This window comes from Lagopus muta, chromosome 18 (genome assembly GCF_023343835.1).
Source record: "Lagopus muta isolate bLagMut1 chromosome 18, bLagMut1 primary, whole genome shotgun sequence".
NCBI classification, from domain to species: domain Eukaryota; kingdom Metazoa; phylum Chordata; class Aves; order Galliformes; family Phasianidae; genus Lagopus; species Lagopus muta.
In genome coordinates, this window is record NC_064450.1 from 3,205,081 (window position 1) to 3,225,451 (window position 20,371).

Here is a 20,371-nt window from a genome sequence, read left to right on the forward strand (position 1 = left end):
GGAAATTGTGATTTGATGTTTATGTTAATAGTATGGGTAGATTGACAGAATATAAAGATAAAACTATATGTAATCTTAAAAAATTAAAATCTGACATTATCTGGGTAAGAGTCTGAGAAAGCACAGATGCTGATGTTTTCTTGCTTGGTATTGTTTAGGCTGGACAGAGATCAGTATTTGATCTGAAAAAGAATGAAAGTGGTGGAGCCAATGATAAATGAGTCTGTAAAACTATTTGAAAATTCATTCCATTCCCCATGCCTAATAACATTTTTGGTTAGCCTATCATTAAATACCATTTAGAATTTATCACATCCCTTTTGTGTGATGTTCCTATCATCTTTAACCAAATTTATCTGAATTTATTTGGATGAAAGAATTTCTTCTAACCTGCTATTTTCCAAACCATTAAGTAAATTTCACATTAGAGGCTCCAGGTCTTAAAACTAAGGAAAATGATTTAAAGCCATGATTTGGATAGGAGCCAAAAGATGGTATGACAGTTTTACAGAGAGAGACTTGAGAGTATACAGGATAATCCTGAGGAGAAGGTATTCACAGCTATTTAACATAGCTTGTGATTGCTCTGCTTGCATACTTCTGGTGACTGCTCTAATGGAAGCTCAAGGAATGTTTTCAACTGTGGTGATTTCTCTTTGAGAGAAGTAATTTCAGTGAGAAGTTCCCTACAAAATCAAAATATGATAGTAATTTAATACAGAAATTGTCTTCATGAATATCCCCAGAGAGAATTCTTCATAAATTACTTCAGTTGTTTTTTCTCTACTTCCACATTTAAAATGGAGAATAGCTGCAGTTTCTTAGTCTTCACTTCCAACAGCTCAGTAGTTTTCCCAGTCAGTACTCCTTGAACAGCAGATATTGCTAGATGATGGCACCTGGCAGAAGAGCATTTGGTTCTGAGGGAAGAGGATTTCCTTCACCAGAGGCCATGTTCTGAATTCACCTTCATGCTACCACTCTTCTCTGTGTTCCTTCCGTAAGTCCAACAGTTCGTTCAAGACTGAGGAAATACTGTGGAGCAGCTGTTGCCATAAGTACTTCAATTTTCACTTGACGTCTCTGTTTTGGTGCTGAACAACTTTGAGTTTAATGCTTTTTTCCTGCTTAACCTTAGGTGTTGTAATATGCACCATTTGACCTGTTTTCCAGGCAACTCCATTGTAACAGTAGCATGATTTTTCTTCTTTATCTAATGTCCTACAGTTTGTAGTGGGAAGGAACTTAGTTAAATGATGATGAAACAAACTCTCACCAAGATCCCATAAGAAGCAGGTTAGTATGGAAACAAGAATTGCTTTCTTTGTGATATGTTCCATACAGTAACTTCAGGCTCCTCTGAGAAATGAAAGAAATTTTGACTTCTTCTACCCAACGCTGCCCTGCTGTTTTTCTGTGGTTATCGGTGCCCTCTGACTGAAAAACCAACTTTTCTCAGTCTGTAGATCTGTAGTGACCAACACCAGCTGCTGCGGATTTCTCACCAGGTGTTAGCAGTTACAGGAGCTGAGGAGCAGTACTGCACACAGGGCAGCTTTTTAATTAAAAGTCCTTCAGAATTCATAGATAAGTACCTTCATCTTCCAGATTCCCATTCTCTTTTTGTTAGTACTGTAAGCTGGGCCTAAGATACTGCCTACTGATGGTGGAGCTGCAACATTCGAAGCCAGAATTTCTTGTTGTCTTGATAGCTGGCTTGCAGCTCCCTATGAAGTACGTGTGTTGAGGATGTTGCCCTTAATGCACAGTTCTGTGCACAGGAGTGGGAAATGCAAGGCGAGGGAGGAGGCAAGAGATGAATCATGGAATATTTAGTGTTGTCCCCGAACAAGGAGTTGCTTTAGTTCAGGTTTGGGTCTGCTTGACATCCTGTACAAAATTAGTCCCTGCATGCATCCAGCCAAGTTGTTAGCACAGTCAAGTGAAACCTGTCCAAAATACTGGGTAAATACACATCTTTCACTTGCTTAGAGGCAAAATATTAAAGTGAACTGTTAATCTGAATGTGGCTGGTGTGTGGTGGTTAGAACAGAGCAGGTGCAAACTGCTTTTCCTCCTAGGAATCTTAATCTGCAGCTGATAGGCTGAGGCCATCCCTTAGTGCAACAGCACGTATGGTTGGATTTTGCCTATAATGTGGAAAATTCCATTTGTACTCCAGTAACATATAAACTGTGCAATATAATTATATTAATGCTGAAAACTATTTATGTGGTAGGTTATTGCTGATATCCTAGATTGATACTTTTAGCTATGGGTATTAATTTTCCAAAAATATGCTGAAGTATCCCTTTAGCAGTTAAAGCAGCCTTTTCTTTGAAAGTTGCGTTGTTTGACAAAGGTTCCTGGTGTTTAAAATGCCATCTGGATCCAATAATGCCTCTCAACTGGGAAGAAACTCTTGTACTGCACCAAACTTTACATGCTCAAGAGCTGTAGGAAGTCCCATCCCTGCAGGATCTGTAACACGGTCAACATCTTTCCTCCCCTGAAAGATGTACGTCAGTGCTGCTCCTTTGTAATGTGAGAGGCCACTGCTGAGCAATACAAGGCACCTGCTTGTTCCTGGCAGTGAGCATACTTTATTTCATAGTATTTCTGCTAGTTAAAGCAAAAGAGCTGTCCAGAACCAAACAGCGTTGTGAAAGATCCTTTTGCTTCTTCAGTAATTCTCTTCTTTAATGTACCTATTAATATTAAGTTGAATGATGTAAACCATATCCAAAAGCAAAAAGAGCAGAGATGTGCCTTGTCAGTCTCAGTCTGTTGCCTGACTGCAAAGAAATACTTCAAAGAATAATTTTAAAACTTTGCTGCTAATTCTCAGTAATTCCATTAAAGTTCAGAATAAGAAACTGTTAGTAAGTCCTGTAAGATAAATGGAAAGAGTATGAGTTTGCTTTTCTCTGATGCCATGATTGCTGTTTGTTGCTCTGGTCTCCCTCAGATTACTTTTGTGACTTTCAACTCAGTTCGTATAAATCATAAATTATATGAAGTTCTCTAAACATTTTCATCTGTATCTGAGCTCTTAAGCTAGAAATTAAATGAATATTCACAAAGAGAAACATGAACTTTTACTGACAAGCTGCCCTTGCCAAGCAATCGGACAGAATGGAACCAATTTTATTTGTGGATCTGGGAGCAGGGTCCAATTCAGTGCCTTAAATCAATCTATTATACAGTGAGGTCTGGAGCTGTGAAGTACAAAGCTTGAATTAGTTATGATTTCTTGCAAGACACATGTGTTCAACTGAGTGTTTTGGATTTGTTTTCTGGGTTTAAAGCCATTCTGCCTTATCCCCTCTCCTCCCCCCTTGACTGCTTTGTCCAGACCCTGTCTGACACCAGCACTCAGTGTGGTGGGTATGAAAAACAGACACTGAACTGTGTTACTGTTGTAACTAGAGGGCCAGAAGAAACCACATAGGCATTTTGTATCCAGAGCTTTAATTTGGAGAATCTCATTTTCTTAATTATGGAAGAAACTCAGAAGCTGTGGTAATGGGCGAAAAAAAAAAATTCAATTCATTTTTTTTCCCCTTGGATTTTCATTATTTTTTTATGTGTGTTGAAATAAAATATCTACATTTAAGGATTTTGACCCCCTCATTATTCCTACAGAAACAAATCTATTTCTGTCTCTTATTCCTTCTCTATAGTCTTCACATTGTTGTGTTGCTTTTCAGCTTTTTATTGACTCTACACTTAATTGGCAAAATAATTCTATCAGAGATTTTGAGCCTGGTAAAGGTATGGGAATGTTTAAACACTCCACTGGAGGAAAGAAAAAACTGTATTTAAACATAGGAAAAATGATGCTCTAGCCAAACTTCAAATTTTCAAGAAGTTGCTTCACTGCAAAATGTAGATGGATGCTTTTTCACATTCACTGCAGGGCTGTGTCACTAAAGGTGGGTTTATGCTTTGGTATGTGAGACACACTTAAGTACTACGTGCCATATGATTGTTCTTCTGACACTGTCTCTGGCATGAAGATTTTGTGATTTTGGGTGAAAAATGCTGCATATGATTATGGCATTTCTATTCTTTCGGGAGCCTGAGGGCTGCAGAGTTCTAGGAGGATTCTTCCCTGCAGTTTCAGCACTGTTGCTTGCGGTTCCTTATGAAGAACATGACGTGGCAATAAGTTGCAAGAAAAGATGCTTTACTTTTCAAATGCTGCTTCATTCCAACCGTTTTTATTTTTATTGAAAGTTCATGTCTGTTTTTATGGAGCCTGATTCACCTTTCCTAAGTAGAGACCAGTGTTTGGCAACCAAAGAAAGAAGATTAATTCTATTAAAATGGAAAAAAAGCAACAACCCACTCTTCTGAAGTCACTGCTCCCTTTCAATAAATTACTTGGTTGCTTGGCACTTTTGAGGCTTTGTGAACTGTTAAGCAGCTGGGTTCTCTCTTTTTGGGACTGATCTGCATCAAGCTTTTCCCTGTCAAAATGAGACCATTTATTTTTCTATTTATGTCCTTATGGTCAGATATATTTCATTTTCAAACAGCGCTGCTTGCTTTTTAGTAGCTTTGTCTTTTGTACAGATATGCTTTCTTAGTGAAGCATTCAGTAAGTTCCTGGAGATATACAGAAATAATTTCATTTATCAGAAATATATAAAATATATACTTAGATGCAACTAGTCACTTGGTGGTATGAAAGAGCTGCTTCTCTTTCAGGGTGTTCCAGAAGACTTGTTGTTTTTTTATAAACATCTCCAGAAGGGAGGTGAAGTCCTTCGAGTGAACCATTGCCTTCTGCTGTACCGTTACCATCCACAGGCTGCAACTCATTCTGTCCTTGAGTAAGTTGAGGCTTGTTTTGTAGAACTTAAAAATCAGCTTCATGTTGGATGATTAGCAGTACAAATGCTTTATTAAAAAACAAACAAGAAAGCCGAGGAGCAATGAAATCTTAATATGCTGATAACATCCTGTATTTACCAATGGAAGGATAGTTTTCCTGTTTTGTATTGTTATAGCCTGTTTTTGAGGAACATAATATAATGCTGGCATTGAAATTACGAATAGAAATCTTTGGTGCTGATGCTGATGCCCATGGAGTGAAGGCATTTTAACATTGGACAAATATTCCAAGAAATAGTTCAGTCTTTGCAACTATTCTTGAAATAATTTCACAACAGGTACAGTGAGAGCAATCAGGAGTTTTGGTGACTGCATTACAGCAGTGCTTTCTCAGCTTCCAGTTCCCATCCACTCCACTGAGGCAGTTCAGTATTTTATCACTTCAGATTCTGCAAGTTGCCCGAATAACCTCTCTGCTTATTTCAAGTATTTACATTTTTTGCCCTTAAGGCAATTGGAAATACTGAATGTGATCGTGTTTCTCATCTACTGAACATGGCAGTGAAGCCATAACTTCTTCAGTACTTTGCAGATTATTGCAAAAAAAATTATATATATAAAAAATAAAAATTGCATTACACTAAAATTACTAATAAGATTTTTCTTTTTATACTTCTACCGTATGAGCTGTAATGTAAGACACACACACACACACACACACATATATATATATATATATATATATTATTTTAAAGCTTAATTTCAAAAAGAACTGTCTTGGTTTTAAGGAAGTATACAGAAACCTATTGTAATACTAACAAAAATCTTCCTTAGGAAAGTGAATAAAAACCAGATCTTTGATCTGAGAACTTGCAGCACTTAGGAAAACTATTTTCATATTTTAAAAAGTCTAAAACTTCTAAATCAGATAACAAGGTTTGAAAAATACTTCTGAGGATGTGTAGGAGTAATTTTCTCAGGTGCTTTCTTGTAAGCTGTCTGCTGCTTTTACAGTGCTGTTCTACCCTTCAAGATGAAGCTAAACTGTCGATTGCTGATTCTTTGAAGTGCTTTATCTATCAAAAGTGCTCTTTCTGATCAGAAGTAATGCAAGTTGAGCCAAAGTCATGACAAAAGAAGTGTTTCTCTTACATTTTGACACTGGTGAAATGTTTGAGTTTTGTTATCCTTTAAGAGTCTCACAACCAAACTACAGTGGTAATTACATAAACTGTTTTCTTACTGATGAATGACTTACACTCTTCAGTCAGTCCTGTTTATGGCTTTGTAGCACTGACTAGTAAAACATTTGTATGCATTTTAGTTGTATATCACAATATTATTACTGTAAATACTCAAAGAGTCATTCCAAACAAATGGAAGATACTCTGGATTTTGTAAACAAACACAAGGTTTTTTTTTTTTTTAATTGGCATTTGGTTTTTCCTTTTGTGTGCATGATGGCTTTGGCAGCTAGTTACAAACTTTTCAGCCATGCATCGTGGGATGTTGGGACTCTTGGAAGACTATTGCTTCTATCTGTGGGAAAGCATCTTATTCTTGGAAATGAGTTTGTTCTGAATTTACTGCAAGCTGTTGCTTATTCAGATCTACAAGGTTGTGTGGCACAAGCACCCTGAATTACAACACACTGTGAGAATGTGGAAACACTGTAAGCTGTTTCAGATGTGCAGCTTGCATGTCCAAATTGGCGCCTCGCTTGTCTCATTCTCAGAAGGCGGGCTAGCCATTCTTCCTGCTGGCTTTTTGTTGGTAGTATTGTTAACAGTATTTTGTGCAAACTTACAAATATGAACTTGTGTAAGATCTCTTCATACTGGCACGCTCCCCTGCTTATTGCCTAAGTTGTAAAGGACTAGCCAGCATTTGTTCCTGAATGCTACAGTGCGCGTTGCTGTGGGACTCGCCACAAAGGTTTAGCATTGAAATTGGGTCTTCCCTAATTTGCCCTTTTTACACTTTCAATTTGTAACACATGTTCAGCCTTTTCCCGCAGCCTTTGTCTTGTTGGGGTGTTTAACTTGAGCAGTTTTCTGACACTTTGCCTTTGTCATTGGCCGTTGCACTCTCAGCTTTAACCTAAGCCTGGATATGGGAGTGATAAACCAGGAAACAGATTAATATATTGAGAGAAAAGTGGCACTTACAGGAAAGTTGAGAGTTTTAATGGTTTATGTCTGGTTTCAGAGTTGGGAGCTAGTTAATAGAGTTTGTTTATGCAAAGGTGCTCATACAGTCCTTCAGCAAAGACAGCAGGCATTCGCATCCTATTGTGAACTGATTTCAGTTTATACAAATGTCTTTCATTACTATTCAGTGAAAATGCATGATCCCACATATTCAAACTTGTTAAAGTGTATATATATAAAGCTATTCTGGCAAGCAAAATTTTGTTTAGTTTAGTATGCATAATGGTAAACAATGCTCTTTAAGTCCTTTGCTATGATTGGGATCTTTCTGGAACAGATTTCTAAAGGTGAAGGTATCTGTGAAGCAGGAAGAAAAACTTATTTGCATTCTCCCTGGAGGTATCAGACTAAAATATTAAATGCTGTGTGTGTGACAGAATCTGAACCAAGTGCAGGCTGTATTTAGATTTCATTAGATGCATACAAAAATATAAGCTCTTTCATTGAAATCTCATCTAAAGTATATGGCAAATACCTGCTGAATGTGGATGAATGATCCAAGATTTGGGAAACTTCAGCCTACTACTACTACAAAAAAATCCCACACTGTATCTCTTGGATCTAAATCATATTTATCTCAGTTTACAGCTTGTATCCTAGGGGTGTGTGTATTTTGTGCTACAGGGCTCTGTTGCACTGATCTGACAGAATATCAGAGTTGGCATTATAGTGAGAAGCACTACAGTAAGTTTGGTGTGTAATAAAAACATCATAAAATTCATAGATCTTTATCTTGCTAAAGAGGAGAAAAATGAACTGTATATTAAACAATGTACTGCATTGCAAGACAGAAGTCAGTATGGTAAAATATGAGCAATAAAACACTGTACTTGTCTTTAAGTGGTGTTGCACGTGAAGACAGACAGTTGGGGCAGGTAGGAAATCTTTGTAGCAATTTACAAATTTTTGGTCAAGAGAAATTTAAGATATGCAGAAAACAGGGTTGGATTCCCACTGAGATTTGGGAGATTCTCTTTTATACAGAAAATTTGAAGCATGCTTAAATAACTTGTACTAATTTCACGTGCTGTGTGCTCAGAACAAATGTAACACTGTACAGGCTTATTCTGCAGAAATATCCCGTATTACGTAATCTACTAAAACCATTGGTGTCAGGCACTAGAAGCTTCCAGTGTCATCTAAGCAAAAGAACAGGCCCTTAGTTTGAACACGCTTTCAGTTCTTTTAGAGGTACTTGAGGCATGGTCTCATATCGCTGATGAGCATTGGAATGGCTGCTTAATTTCTTGCAAAAACATGTATCCAGAAATAAGCAGGAGCGGATACAGTCGTAACGTTTTCTGCACGACGGTAGTAAAGATGAGGTCAACTGCATTTTTATCGTCTGTCTGCATTTGGCACTTCAATTAAACATGAAAACTAATGACCTCATTAGATTCTTGAAAAGCGAATGGCATTAACATTGATAGTCTCTGTCTTTCTTAATAAGCCTTTCATGAAAAATAGGCCACAATGCAAACCATGCCTCAGTTAATGACCCACGACCTGAAAATGAACTCAGACATTAATAGAACCTATTAACAGTGTAAATGTAATAACTCAGTAGTACGATATAGTGCAGCAATTAATAAGTTCAGATAAAGTTCAACAGAACAACGGCGACCAAAAAAATCAGTTTATTCACCAGTATGGTCAGGGTTCAAATAGGATTCATTTCTGAATTTCCTGTGGATTGCAAGGGCTGTGAATTCTGCATGCTAGAATGTAAAAAAGCTAGCTGGAGGGAGTCTGTTCTTCCAGCTCTCGCTGTGATTAAAAAGTTCTCTGTTCTTCCATCTCTGGATTATCTATCAGGTGAGATTCACCTCATATAAAATTCTATTATCCTGCCATGAATAAAAAAAAACACTGGCAGAGGCTATTCACTTGAATAGCTGTTCTTCCTGTCTGGTGTCACCTGAGTAGCATGTGGGACCTCATGTAGAGGGAAGGTCAGATTTATTGTGTTACTGTGGATGATAATCAATGCCTACAGTTTCAATACTGCTTTAGGATACTGGGCTTGTATTTTTACATTTCACAAGTACTTGTACATCTGTCTTTGCTCTGTTGATTCACTTATGTAACCTCACTGGGGGGAAGGAGGGGAGAGGGAGTCAAACGTTATGGTGAGGTTTAACAGAGCTCAGACATTAAATCATATAGCTTTTATTGTCACATTATCTTTCATTTCAAAATAGGAATGGAGCAGATGTTTCTTGACTCCTGTATTCAGTCAGTAGGTCAGCACACACTTTAACAGAGCTCCATTGTTACATTACTAGGGTGGATGGGATGGCAATAATTGCAGGGGACTGAGGAGCACGCTTCTCACCCGTTGAATGAATACCCTCATGTCGATCCTTCAGAATTTTGGCTCCTCTTCTTCTTTCCAGACTGCATAGCTTAGGAGGATTGAGTGGGCATACCAAATGAGAACGATTTTCCAAGTTAAAAAATGTATGTCTCACATTTGTGAATGGCAGGAAAATGAAAGAAATGAGGAAAAAATTGTGTACTTCAAGGATTTTGATTAAAGAGGTGTGTTACAATGGGTGCCAGCTTCTGTAATCAGAAGAGTTTGTGTCCCACCTTCTGACTGAGGAGAATGCTGTTGATTGAGAAGAGGCTGGGAAATGATACTAAAGGCTACTACCAAAGTGTTTGCCTTTAATCCTATCTGAGGTGGTAGGTGAAAGCAGCTTTGTTGTGTTTTGGGATGATGTAGAATAATGATAGCTTCTAGGTTTTGCTTATGGCTATTTGAATATGTAATAACATGAAATCTGAAAGTAGCTGTGAGAACCATCTGTGAGAAGCGGTTTGTACAACTTCTAGATTGTTTCAGGCATTTTCTTTAAGCATGCTTTGCACGTTGCTACAGTTCCCGTCTGTTGCACCTGCACCGGCTCTTAAATGATGGGAAAATGGCATTCCCTTATCCCTCAAGGCAGGAATCCCAGTTATCTATTCTGGAAGCATCCAAAAATGTGGCAAATTAGGTGAACCAGAAACCAAAAGGGTGTAACTGAAACTCTCCCTTTTGACACACCAGGAGCTACTTTTTGCTTCAACACGTGAGAGATATTGTTCATAAAGAGCATGTTTTCACAAAGATTAAGTCTGTAGTTGTTGCTGTAATTAAAGCTCAAAAACAAATGCCTCCCCTTGACTCCATATCTGTATGACCATCTGGGCTCACACTGCTGAATGATTTTCAGGGTTGTAACTCCAGATTGCTAAGTGTTGATATATCTTAACTTTTTCATTAAAAAGGGTGCATACGATATGGGAATCAATTTAAAAACAACAACAAAGTGAAATTTTCACTTTGAGCTTACAGTAAATGTAGTAGTTCATCATAAGATTGTCTCATAGTGATGCTAGAAGAAATTCATAATTGCTGTATATATTGGCTTCTCTTACGAAGTCCAAAATTCTCATTCAAGAAAAACATTTGTTGGGGTTTAAATAAAGCTGTCTAACAATACTGTTGTGTTCAAACAGAAGTCTAGTTGATGTTGAGTTTCACATTCTTAGTGCAGTTTGCTTACTCCCCTCTCTTGCGTTACTCAGTGTAATGCTCATATACAAGATAGGGTCAGCAGGTCTGCTTCAGCCTGATGATTTTTGAGTGCTCGTTAGCTGGAATGTGAGGAGTTGCTGAGAGTCAGTGCACAGAAATATCTAATTCTAGGCTTCTCCCCAACAACTCTGCCATTCTTGCTGCTTGCTGTAGAGCCTCTGAAAATGCAGTTGTTAGTCTCTTCTTGGTCAATGACGCCTAATCTTTTTTATTTTTTAAGTGAATTAATTTCAGTTATTTTTCCTAGCTTTTAGCCATCTAGCAGTGAGTAGATTGAAAGCCTTGCTGGATTCCTTCTGACCCTGGCTCTACTGCTGGTGATCCTGTGCCCTGACTAGCTTCTCCATATCAGCTCTATCTTCAGGAGGCTTGGTCCATTAGCTTTGCTAATAATTCCTCTTTCACCCTTGGAAGGCTGCCTATTTTTTCCTCCCCTTCCTTGACTTTGTTAAAACTCGAGAAGGAAAGAAACTTGACTGTGCTGCTCAAGTCAGTAGGACATATTCTGAAGTACCTCTGGAAAATAATGCACTGTTATTCTTCTGAAGTCACATTTCAAAGTGAAATCAGTTTTCAAACCTTTCCATTTACGTGTAAAGCCACAATCTTCCTTTTTGAGAAACTCACAGAAGCTCTAGAATTTCCAGTAACACGATTCTGGAAAAATACTTGACCTGCATAGTTCTTTCCCTTAACTTTCCTTCTGGGAATATAATATGCTGTAATGAACATGGAAAAATGGAAGTGTCAGAGGATGCCAGCAGCAGCAAAAGCTTTGCAGCAGGAATGCAGCTTGTGGTTGCATTAGAAGAGATTTGCAATCAAATCCAAGATATTTTTTCCGTTAGTTGAAGTGCTGGTGCACGGCCTCAGTCTTCAAAACTTTATATGGAGTGGCTAATTCTTCGTGGGCACGTTTATTTGTGTGAGAAGTTCTTTCCAAGTTATCGCACCACAATCAATGATGAAGTGCTAAGCAGCCATATAAGGATTTGGCTGTGCTTGGGATCTCCTGCAGAAGTGAGGCAGGCTCTCAGGAGCTGGCTAATAATCACAGAAAGAATCCATGTGCCTGTGTGCTATGAGGGCTGCGGAGGAGTGGCACAAATGAAAACGAAATTCCCATTGTTAAGATGTAAGAAAAGCTTGCGAACAAACTTTTGGTAGAAATTGTTACCTAATAAATTTAATAGCCTCAAATTTCATACTTGTGTATATTTGTGCCTCTGAGGTATGCTTCATTAAAGTCATTTGGAACGACAAAATAGTATCCAGTGCAGCCTTTGTAGGAATTGATAATCCATAACAAAAAGAAATTGAAAATGTTTCATAAAATTAAGATGTGACATAATGCCAGATCATCATAAATCTGTGTATAGCATGTGTAGAGTTCTGTAAGGGAATCACAATGGATGCATAGAGGACTGCGGATAGTCAGAAGAGAGCAGCCTGATTCATTGATGAGAATGGCTCAGAACGGCTCCTCTTCCTGACTGCCGGCCTGCGCAGTTTGGATTCTTACTATCAAGGAAATTGTGAGTGGTTTTTGATTTCTATATGGCAAGTTGCTCTTAAAACCAGGAATCAGGCCTGGCCAGGTAGACAGCTGAGGTTGAAACTTATTGCAGCTGCCCTGTGATAACCTGTGCTGACCTGTTAATTAGAAGCTTTATTTAAAGCAAAAGGAACAACATATTCTTGGAAAATGCATAAATTCCATATGAACTTAATAATGTCAGAAAATCGTGGAGCTTTAAATTGTGTCGAAGGTGTATTGGTAGGAAAAATATGTATTTCCAAAGACAAGGAGACAACTCTGTTAGTGTTTAAATTCAGAGAATGACTATTCATAAATGCATGATTTAGTCCTGAATGCTTTTTTTAAAGCGGCGTACATTTTGAGTCACAAGGTCTATTAAAGCTGTAGAATGATTGGTAACAATTGTTCTAAACTGTATTGTGTTCTGGCGTTATAGTCAAGTGGAAAACCCATTTGAAGAAATGTTTTCAGCAAGGATAAGAAACTAGATGCCTTTTGGAATTTCTGGCAGAATTACTTTTCAACACAGTGTCTTGTTCAAGAGATGTTCATTAGGTTTGTCTGTCAAACCATAAATTAAGGAAATCGGTGTATCGTATCTGGAGCACTGTTTGTAAGTATCAGATAGGTTCCTGGTTAATGAATACGATGTGAACTCTGAACATTAAACAGATGTTCTTGAGAGCAGGTGGTTTCTTTAAACCATTGTAAATTATGTAGTCTTAAATATTACATTATATGGTGGGAATAGATTTTTTTTTTTAATGCATAAATGTTTGAAAGTGATAGGAGGTGTGCACAAAAGGAAAGAATAATGTCACAGTTGTGAGACTGAATTAATTCAGTCAGTTAGGACGTACAGGATACGAATGTAATCCTTGCCTTGAAGTTGTCCTCTCTTGCTGAGATTGTATGTTGAACCTTTTGAAGATCCCAGCCAGCCATCAGCATTTAAGGATATTACGTGTTCCCTCCTTACTCGTTGTACAGACACACGGTTCATCATTTGATATTCATCTCACTGCTGTTTACCTCAACCACTTGGCTTAAGTCATACTTTGAAATGTATTACAAATCTGAAGACCTGAAGTGTAATTTGACCCAGGCATGTGCCAGCTTGGTCGTTTCTAAAGTATATTCTAAGGTATCTCACAAGGCATAGCACTTTTTCTTCGAAAGTAAAAGCGATAATAAATTCTATTGCTCTTTATTTCTTAAAAAGGTCATCTTCAAAAGAAAGCATAGCTGGTTATTTGTACTGTTGCTGAATAATACTTGGGAGGCTTCAAAATAAAAGCACTTGGTCTAACGTGCGCTATTAGCAAGTGCTGAGTTGTGTGTAAGGGCTGGTAGTTCCATTGCTGTATGCAACTTCTGCAGTTCATTGATTATTTGTTGTTGTACCAATGCCTACTGATCCTGAGCTTTAAAAACTGACTTTTTGAAGACTTGAGCTGAGTGCAACAGTGTTTGGACTTTACATGCAGCATTGGGCTGCCTATTTAGCTAGACTGGAGTAGTGAATTTGTGAGATTGAAAGCTTGGATTGACAAAGAAGAATAAATGTATAGGCAAGTGGAGCATGAAGAATGGGGATTAGGAGATAATTTGCCTGTATGTACTGCAGGTTATAGGGAAGTTCATCTGGTGTCTGGCAGTGGGCAAACAGCATGTTGATGGGCAGCTGGAATTGTTGGTATTGAATTTGATTACCATGTTAAACTTCTTGAAAATAACAGCTATGACTTCTGATCTTAATGATTTTTGTCCAAGGGCTTCCACAGAATTTCCTTTTTTCTGCCAACAGTTAGATGTGGCCCTGGGAAATTGCTACCATTTTTGTATTCTGTGTGAATTGTTTTGATCAGGTTTATGTGGGTGTGTATATGTAAAATAATATATTTCTTTCTAATTCTTTAGGGAAACCATCTGGAATCACCGAGTCAAGTTTCTTGAGGATAGAGTCCTGAGCTCCTGGGCGTCATTCACTATTTGGAATGCTGGCAAGCAAGGCAAGAAGCTCTACAGAAGTTTGTCACCAGCTAATCGGGAAAAGGTACATTATTAAGGATGGTAAAACCTGTACAAAACCACTTGCTTCTTCCTACGTGTTATAGTAGCATTCTCATGAAAATATTACCAGTGTAAATTGGAAAAATTCTCAATGCTCTAATGAACTTGTACTTTCGAAATGCTCCATTGCGTTATCTAGAGCATACTGTGTGCAGTTCAGCATAGACATTCTTGTTTCTGCTTGCTGGTGACTAAGCATAGCAGTAGCATAGGCACTCTATCATTGCTTATGGCACTGATGTGTAACTCATCTTTGCAGCAGCCAGGTACGCCAGGTGAATCAAGTAACACTTTGCATGGAACGATGTTGAACTACCTTGTCTAGGGTTACTCATACATGTATTTGTTACGTTTGCCCAGTTCCTAGTCGGATACTATGTGAGTCCCTGTCAAAACCTGAGCAGCCTGGTTTGTATTTTGATAAGCAGTGAGGCTGTAACCTCCTTTTGAAAAAGAGGGGGTTGTGGGGGGGCCATGCAAGTAGTGCTGTACATGTTGTGCAGTTTACAGTTGAAAATGTGGAGGTCACTTACAGTTGGGTGGAGGTTTATTGGAGTTTAAATCCCTCACTTTTATAGAATATTGTTTTGTGGAATATTTTTTTTGTTAGATAAAGGCTTTAGGGCTAATGTCAAATGACTGTTTCTTATAAAAAGCCACAGAACATTGATTTTTATTACCAAATGTGTTTTCCTTTATTAAAAATGCAAGTGGGAAGACAAAATGACAAATATGTATACATAAACCTGGTTAATGTAGTTGACCAGAGGCCACACATGGGGGGGGTGGAGGGGGAATAAAAGAAGGAATCTGTGTATATCCACAGTTGAAATTAATGATTAGGAGTGGGAGGCACTCACGCAATAGATGTGCAACCCAAGAATTGAACCTGAATTTCCAGATTAATGTTGCAGTACCATAGGCTGTCATTGATTTCATGTGGTAATGGGTGAACTGATGAAATAATATTAAATGCTCTGTCTCCAGTCAGTCCAATTTGCCCTCAGTCAAAGAGGACAGATCAGTCTGTTAGATCTTTTCAGCTATCTTGGTCATGCAGTGCAGTGTGCACCTAACAAAGCACTAGTGAATTTCTCTCATTTACTAACAGCCATTGCAAGTTATTATCTATCAAATAATAAGAATTAGGAAATAAATTCTAAGGGAAGAGATGGTAGCTGAAACTATGCTAATGCTGTGCAAGTAGGAATTTTTGAGATGTGATGGGGAAACTGAGTTGTGATGTTGTTGTAGCAGTGTTCCACCATCTTAGGTCTTGGGGTTGTTTGGTTTTTTTTTTAATGCCAAGCTTAAATAGAGGTTGACACTAAGACAGAACAGCTCTCTAGCTTTGTGCTACGTTTGCCACCTCATTTTGTAGGTGACTCATTCAGAACTTCACATCCTGTTCAGCAAACACAGTGATAATTTGAAGATGCAGAGAAGATAAAAAGGACAAGAAAAACATTGGGTTTTGTGCTGTTTAGCTGCTGAAGGATCAAAGCTTGCCTCTCCTTCACTGATGAACAACTTTTAATTCTCTGGTGTGCTGGCACAGACAGCGTGGTTCTAATTAACTGGATTTTGATATTCTTTCCAGCTGACCCTCACTTAACATTTGCTTTGGCAGTGTTGCAGGCCGTGACACTGTTTTGTTTCTGTCGATGTTATAGTTACACATACTGTAGTATGCTTCAGTTTGATACTGAAATATTGCATAGAGCATTAACTCATCAATTACTGGCTGTGCACCTAGCTGCAGGTGTATGTGCCAAATATGCATGTACTGCTACAATATAGTTGCAGCCTGATCTCAATGCCTTCTATAGAGTAATCAAATCTTAACCAGTAAGTCCAGCACGTTACCTACAGATACATTCAGAGGTTTTCTTAAAGATCAGCTGAAATAAGTAGCTTCAGAAAGTGGCTTATGGTCATCATGAGTGAAATTAGGGGTCTTGCCTTTAGATACCTAACTTGTGATGAAATTATTATTATCTGTAGTGATTAAAACCTGGTTTTATGTTGTTGTTCAGGCTTATTCATAGCTTTTCTAACAATGAATATCCATCTCAGCTAGAAATAAAGCGTAAAAGATATACTGATGGTTCTTAGTCACTGGCAGAAGGCTGTCTATGCAGTTCAAACATCTCACTTGTACAAATTCTATCTAAAGGATTATGCTGCTGCAGTTTCAACAAACAAATTCATAAAATTTGCAGTATAATTCATAACTTATTATTCTAAACCAATAACAGTAAAAAGAGGCTAGTTAAACTTCATGTTATACTTGTCCCAAAACACCTCAATTTTTTTAGGAATAATCCTCCACTCTTGCACTCTAAAATCCCATAGAAGTAAAGGTGGAAAATAGTTGTTGCTCCATCTTGTCTATCTCTTAAGAACCAGAAGCATACTTTTCCTGTCTCACTCTTTAAAGGTTATTTTAACAAAAGGTAAGCTTTTAGGTACACTGTTAATAATGAGAATAATAGAGATACAGAATCTAGCTATCAATCAAGAGACCTGGCTGTTGCCTCTACTCCCAGCTGAAGTGTTGCAGTCAGGTCTGGGCCCCCAGCACAAGAAGGACACAGAGGAGCCCATGAGGATGCACAGAGAGCTGGAGCACCTCTCCTGTGGAGACAGTCTGAGAGCTGGGGGCGTTCGACCTGGAGGAGAGAAGGCTTCAGGGAGAACTCATGGTGTCCTTGCAGCCCCTAGATGACTCTTTATTGGAGAGTCAGATGTGAGGGAGAAGATCTTTATCCAGAGGCCCTGGCACTGCTGCTCAAAGAAGCTGAGGGTGCCCCTGCAGGTGCTCAAGGAGGGGAGCAGCCAGTCTGTGGCAGGGGTTGGGGCTGGCTGGGCTAAAGGTTCCTTGCAGCCCAAACCATGCTGTGATTCTATGATCTACAAATAGAATCTATTATTGTACAGTTACCACATTCTACTCTGAAAATCCAGTTCTGAATGTGACCTTTATAAAGCAATGTGATCCTAAAAGGTCTCTAAGACACTCTGCAATGCAAGTCAAATTGCCAAAGCGTGCTGTAGAATTCCACTGTCTAAATTTAGTTTCATATGTCAGTTTAAACTTGTGGAAATTTCACTTTTTCTCTGTTTCATGGTTGCTGCATCCTTTTATTGAGATTCAGAATCTCATTAGCAGTCATGAGACTGATTTCAGTTGGGATGTGGAATCACAGTGGGGTTTTTTCCCAAATTGGGAATATCTGCATGAAATGTGGGGCACATCCACTAAAAGAAATAAAAACAACAACATCCATTTCTAGGATTTTTACAGTGTCATAAACAACGCAATTCTATTTCTAATGCTGACTTGTTGTTGGTGGAGTGTTTGGGGTGTGGGGAAGAAATGCTGCATGCCAAGCTGTTTTTCAGAAAACAAAATTTTGGCTGTGCTGGGAAGCAGCAGTCTTCATTTGTGCTCAATAACATGTTATGACTTTAGTCTGTTTGTCTCAGTTAAATTATGACTATATCAAAGGAGAAAAAACACCTAAGCTATATTCTGTCTTTTCCTTTAGACATCTGCATGGTGAAGAGTAAATTAATGCCTTTTTTCCAAAGTGTTCAGGCAAAGATCCAAGGTTCAGTATTTTTACTAAACAGTAACACAAGGAAAAAAATTATTCAACCAGTCAGGTTTTATTTATGAATTAATTACCAGGATCTCAGTATTCTTAGGGAAATTCTGTTTCCTGTCTGCCCCCTTCTTGATTCACACAGTTGACAGTGGTTTAGTATTAGCATTTCTGCAAGACTGAAGTCGAACAGACCTTTTTTTGTTTAAAACACATCCGTCTTGTCTATAATTTGCAGCTGAAGATGGAAACCAAATGTTTTTGGGACACTCCATATGCCTGGAGGGTTTCTGAGCTGTCTTGTCCACTCTTTTATTCTCTGTCAAACTTTAGCTAAAAAGAGAACTTGAGCATTAACATTTTGTGTCATTTCCGATCGCTGAAAATAGTTCAAGTAGTGAACAGAAAAGGAGGGGGAAAGGACAAAATAAGCATCAGCTAATTAGTGGCATGGAAACAGTACTGTGCACATCCAGCCCATGAAACTTCTGTATTCTATCCACTGGCAAAACTGAGAGCTTCAAGAAAGTATTTTGTATGCTCTTTTTCCTAGCTTGTTTACCATTTAAAACCATCCACAGCCATGTACTTGATGCTCCCAAAAGCAAGAAATGCTTAACTTTTGTAGTATGTGAAAGACAATATGAGAGAATGAAGTGGGGAGTGCTCAGAGAAATCAAGGGAAGAATATTGCACCCACCTTTACTGCAGAGCACAAGATAGAAAGCCAGTAAGAGAGCTCACAGAGCAAAGGGAGACAGATGGACTTTAAACCCTTCAGTTTAGTCCAGGTATAAAGCATCCTAAAATGAAGGATCTATTTTACCACTTGTTATTTTGGACCACAGGTAGTATTTCGTGCTGAAATACTGCAGGGAGGCTTCTCTGCTGTTTGCAGACACAAAGGTGCATTTTTTTGAACTGCCATTTTGTCAGTATAGATTGTGAGGCATGCATACCTGAAAAATTCCTGGTAGAACTTTCCTACTTGTGTGTCCTAGAGAAATAAGAGACTTGCAGTGGTTCCCATGGCGTTATGTCTAAATGCAGCTATATTTTGCATGTAATAAGGGGAATTTTGGACGTTCAATACTTAGAAGCTAATTTTGTGTGTTGGATCCTGGCATGAGTGTTGTTTTCAGCAAGTTTGGTGTGTATGTGTGTAAAGAGGGAAGATGATGATGTCTTTAATGGAGTAGTGTCTTTAATGGGTGCATGACATGCATATTGGGAATTGAGAGAGAGACACAGCTTTTGTTGTGGTATAATGCTAACTGGGTGCAATAAAAGCAACATCCTGATACTGAAGTCAATCAGACTGTGACTGAGAATTGCTTGTTGTCTTTGTGGTTCCTCTTATGGCATGCTGAAGATGTTTCTGCCTCTGCGTGCCCCTTGGTCTGTTTGTCATTACTTGTATCTATTTAAACTTGCATTATAATGCTTTGCTTTGCTTTGTTTTGACATGAATAGCCAAAATTGATTTAACATTTGCAGAGATGTATATTAACGTGCTTCCGAGGCTTTATACAAGTAAGAGTGAAAGAATTATAAATAGTAGAATCAGGAAGGTCAGTAGAAGTTTAAAATGCATGGAGGACCATGTGAGCAGTGGGAGACAGAGAGAGAATGCAATAGAGAAGATTCCTTGGTCTGATAGTCCAAGCCTGTCCTTTCACACTGTGCTTATTAAAAGGAACCAGCCAGAGGCATGCTTTTACCTTCCCCAATTTTTTTCTCCTAGATTTGAGTACATAACTGATCTTTAGAGCCACGTAAATATTCTCTTAAGAAGGGAAAAGCTTTCTCCATTGCCTTTATACCACTATTAATGTGTGTTACAACCTATAACTATTACTTATAGTAATTATGTAGCTTGTGAATCACGCATAGATAGCTGTCATCTCATTTTCAGTTGAGAAAAACAGCAATATTTTGTTTGTTTTGTACCTGCACAGATTTGTGTGTGTTGTTCAAAACAAAAATGCATAAACACTTGTGTATTTCCTTAAAACTGATGTGTGGCCTGAAGGCACATACATCAGTTTTAAGGAAATATACAAATGTAAGCTTCAATGATGCCATGTTGTCAGTTGCATTGCAGATGAGTTATTCTGCTGGGGGGAAGGAAAAAAAAACTTTTGAGACTGTTTTGTAGCTTTTATAGTTCATAATATCCTCCCCAGAAGCTCCTGTACGGGTAGATGAACTTCATAGGAGATGCAAGATAGGAGCCTGTTAGTGCAAGAGAGAAACAGGCAACATGGGTAAGCCTAACAGCTTAACGTAAATATCTCAAGTAAGCCTGATGCCTTGAGTCCCCCTTCTTGAATAAACAACTGTGTGCAAGTCCTGAATTTGTCTCCAGACAGATTTTCTTTAATTGGAAAATAGTGTGTGGCAGAAAAATTGTTGACTTACATTTTGGCCACCCACGTGGTGTACATTCTGTCAGAAGATTTGCCCATTGGAGTCTGGCCTCTTTTCTAATACTGCAGATAACAGATTTAAGGTG

The 20,371-nt window shown here is 38.3% G+C and overlaps 1 protein-coding gene across 9 annotated transcripts in view; it reads left to right on the forward strand.

Moving 5' to 3' along the window:
* B3GNTL1 (UDP-GlcNAc:betaGal beta-1,3-N-acetylglucosaminyltransferase like 1) overlaps window positions 1-20,371 on the forward strand; it is a 115,113-nt gene that overhangs the window by 83,754 nt on the left and 10,988 nt on the right. For all 9 annotated transcript variants that reach the window (XR_007380523.1, XM_048965448.1, XM_048965443.1 and 6 more), the window contains 2 exons: window positions 4,714-4,838; window positions 14,096-14,231. Coding sequence is in view for 8 of the 9 variants with exons in the window: in XM_048965448.1 (XP_048821405.1) it covers window positions 4,714-4,838; window positions 14,096-14,231 (261 nt within the window). In the remaining variant the exon portion in view is untranslated. The remainder of the gene's footprint in view (window positions 1-4,713; window positions 4,839-14,095; window positions 14,232-20,371) is intronic.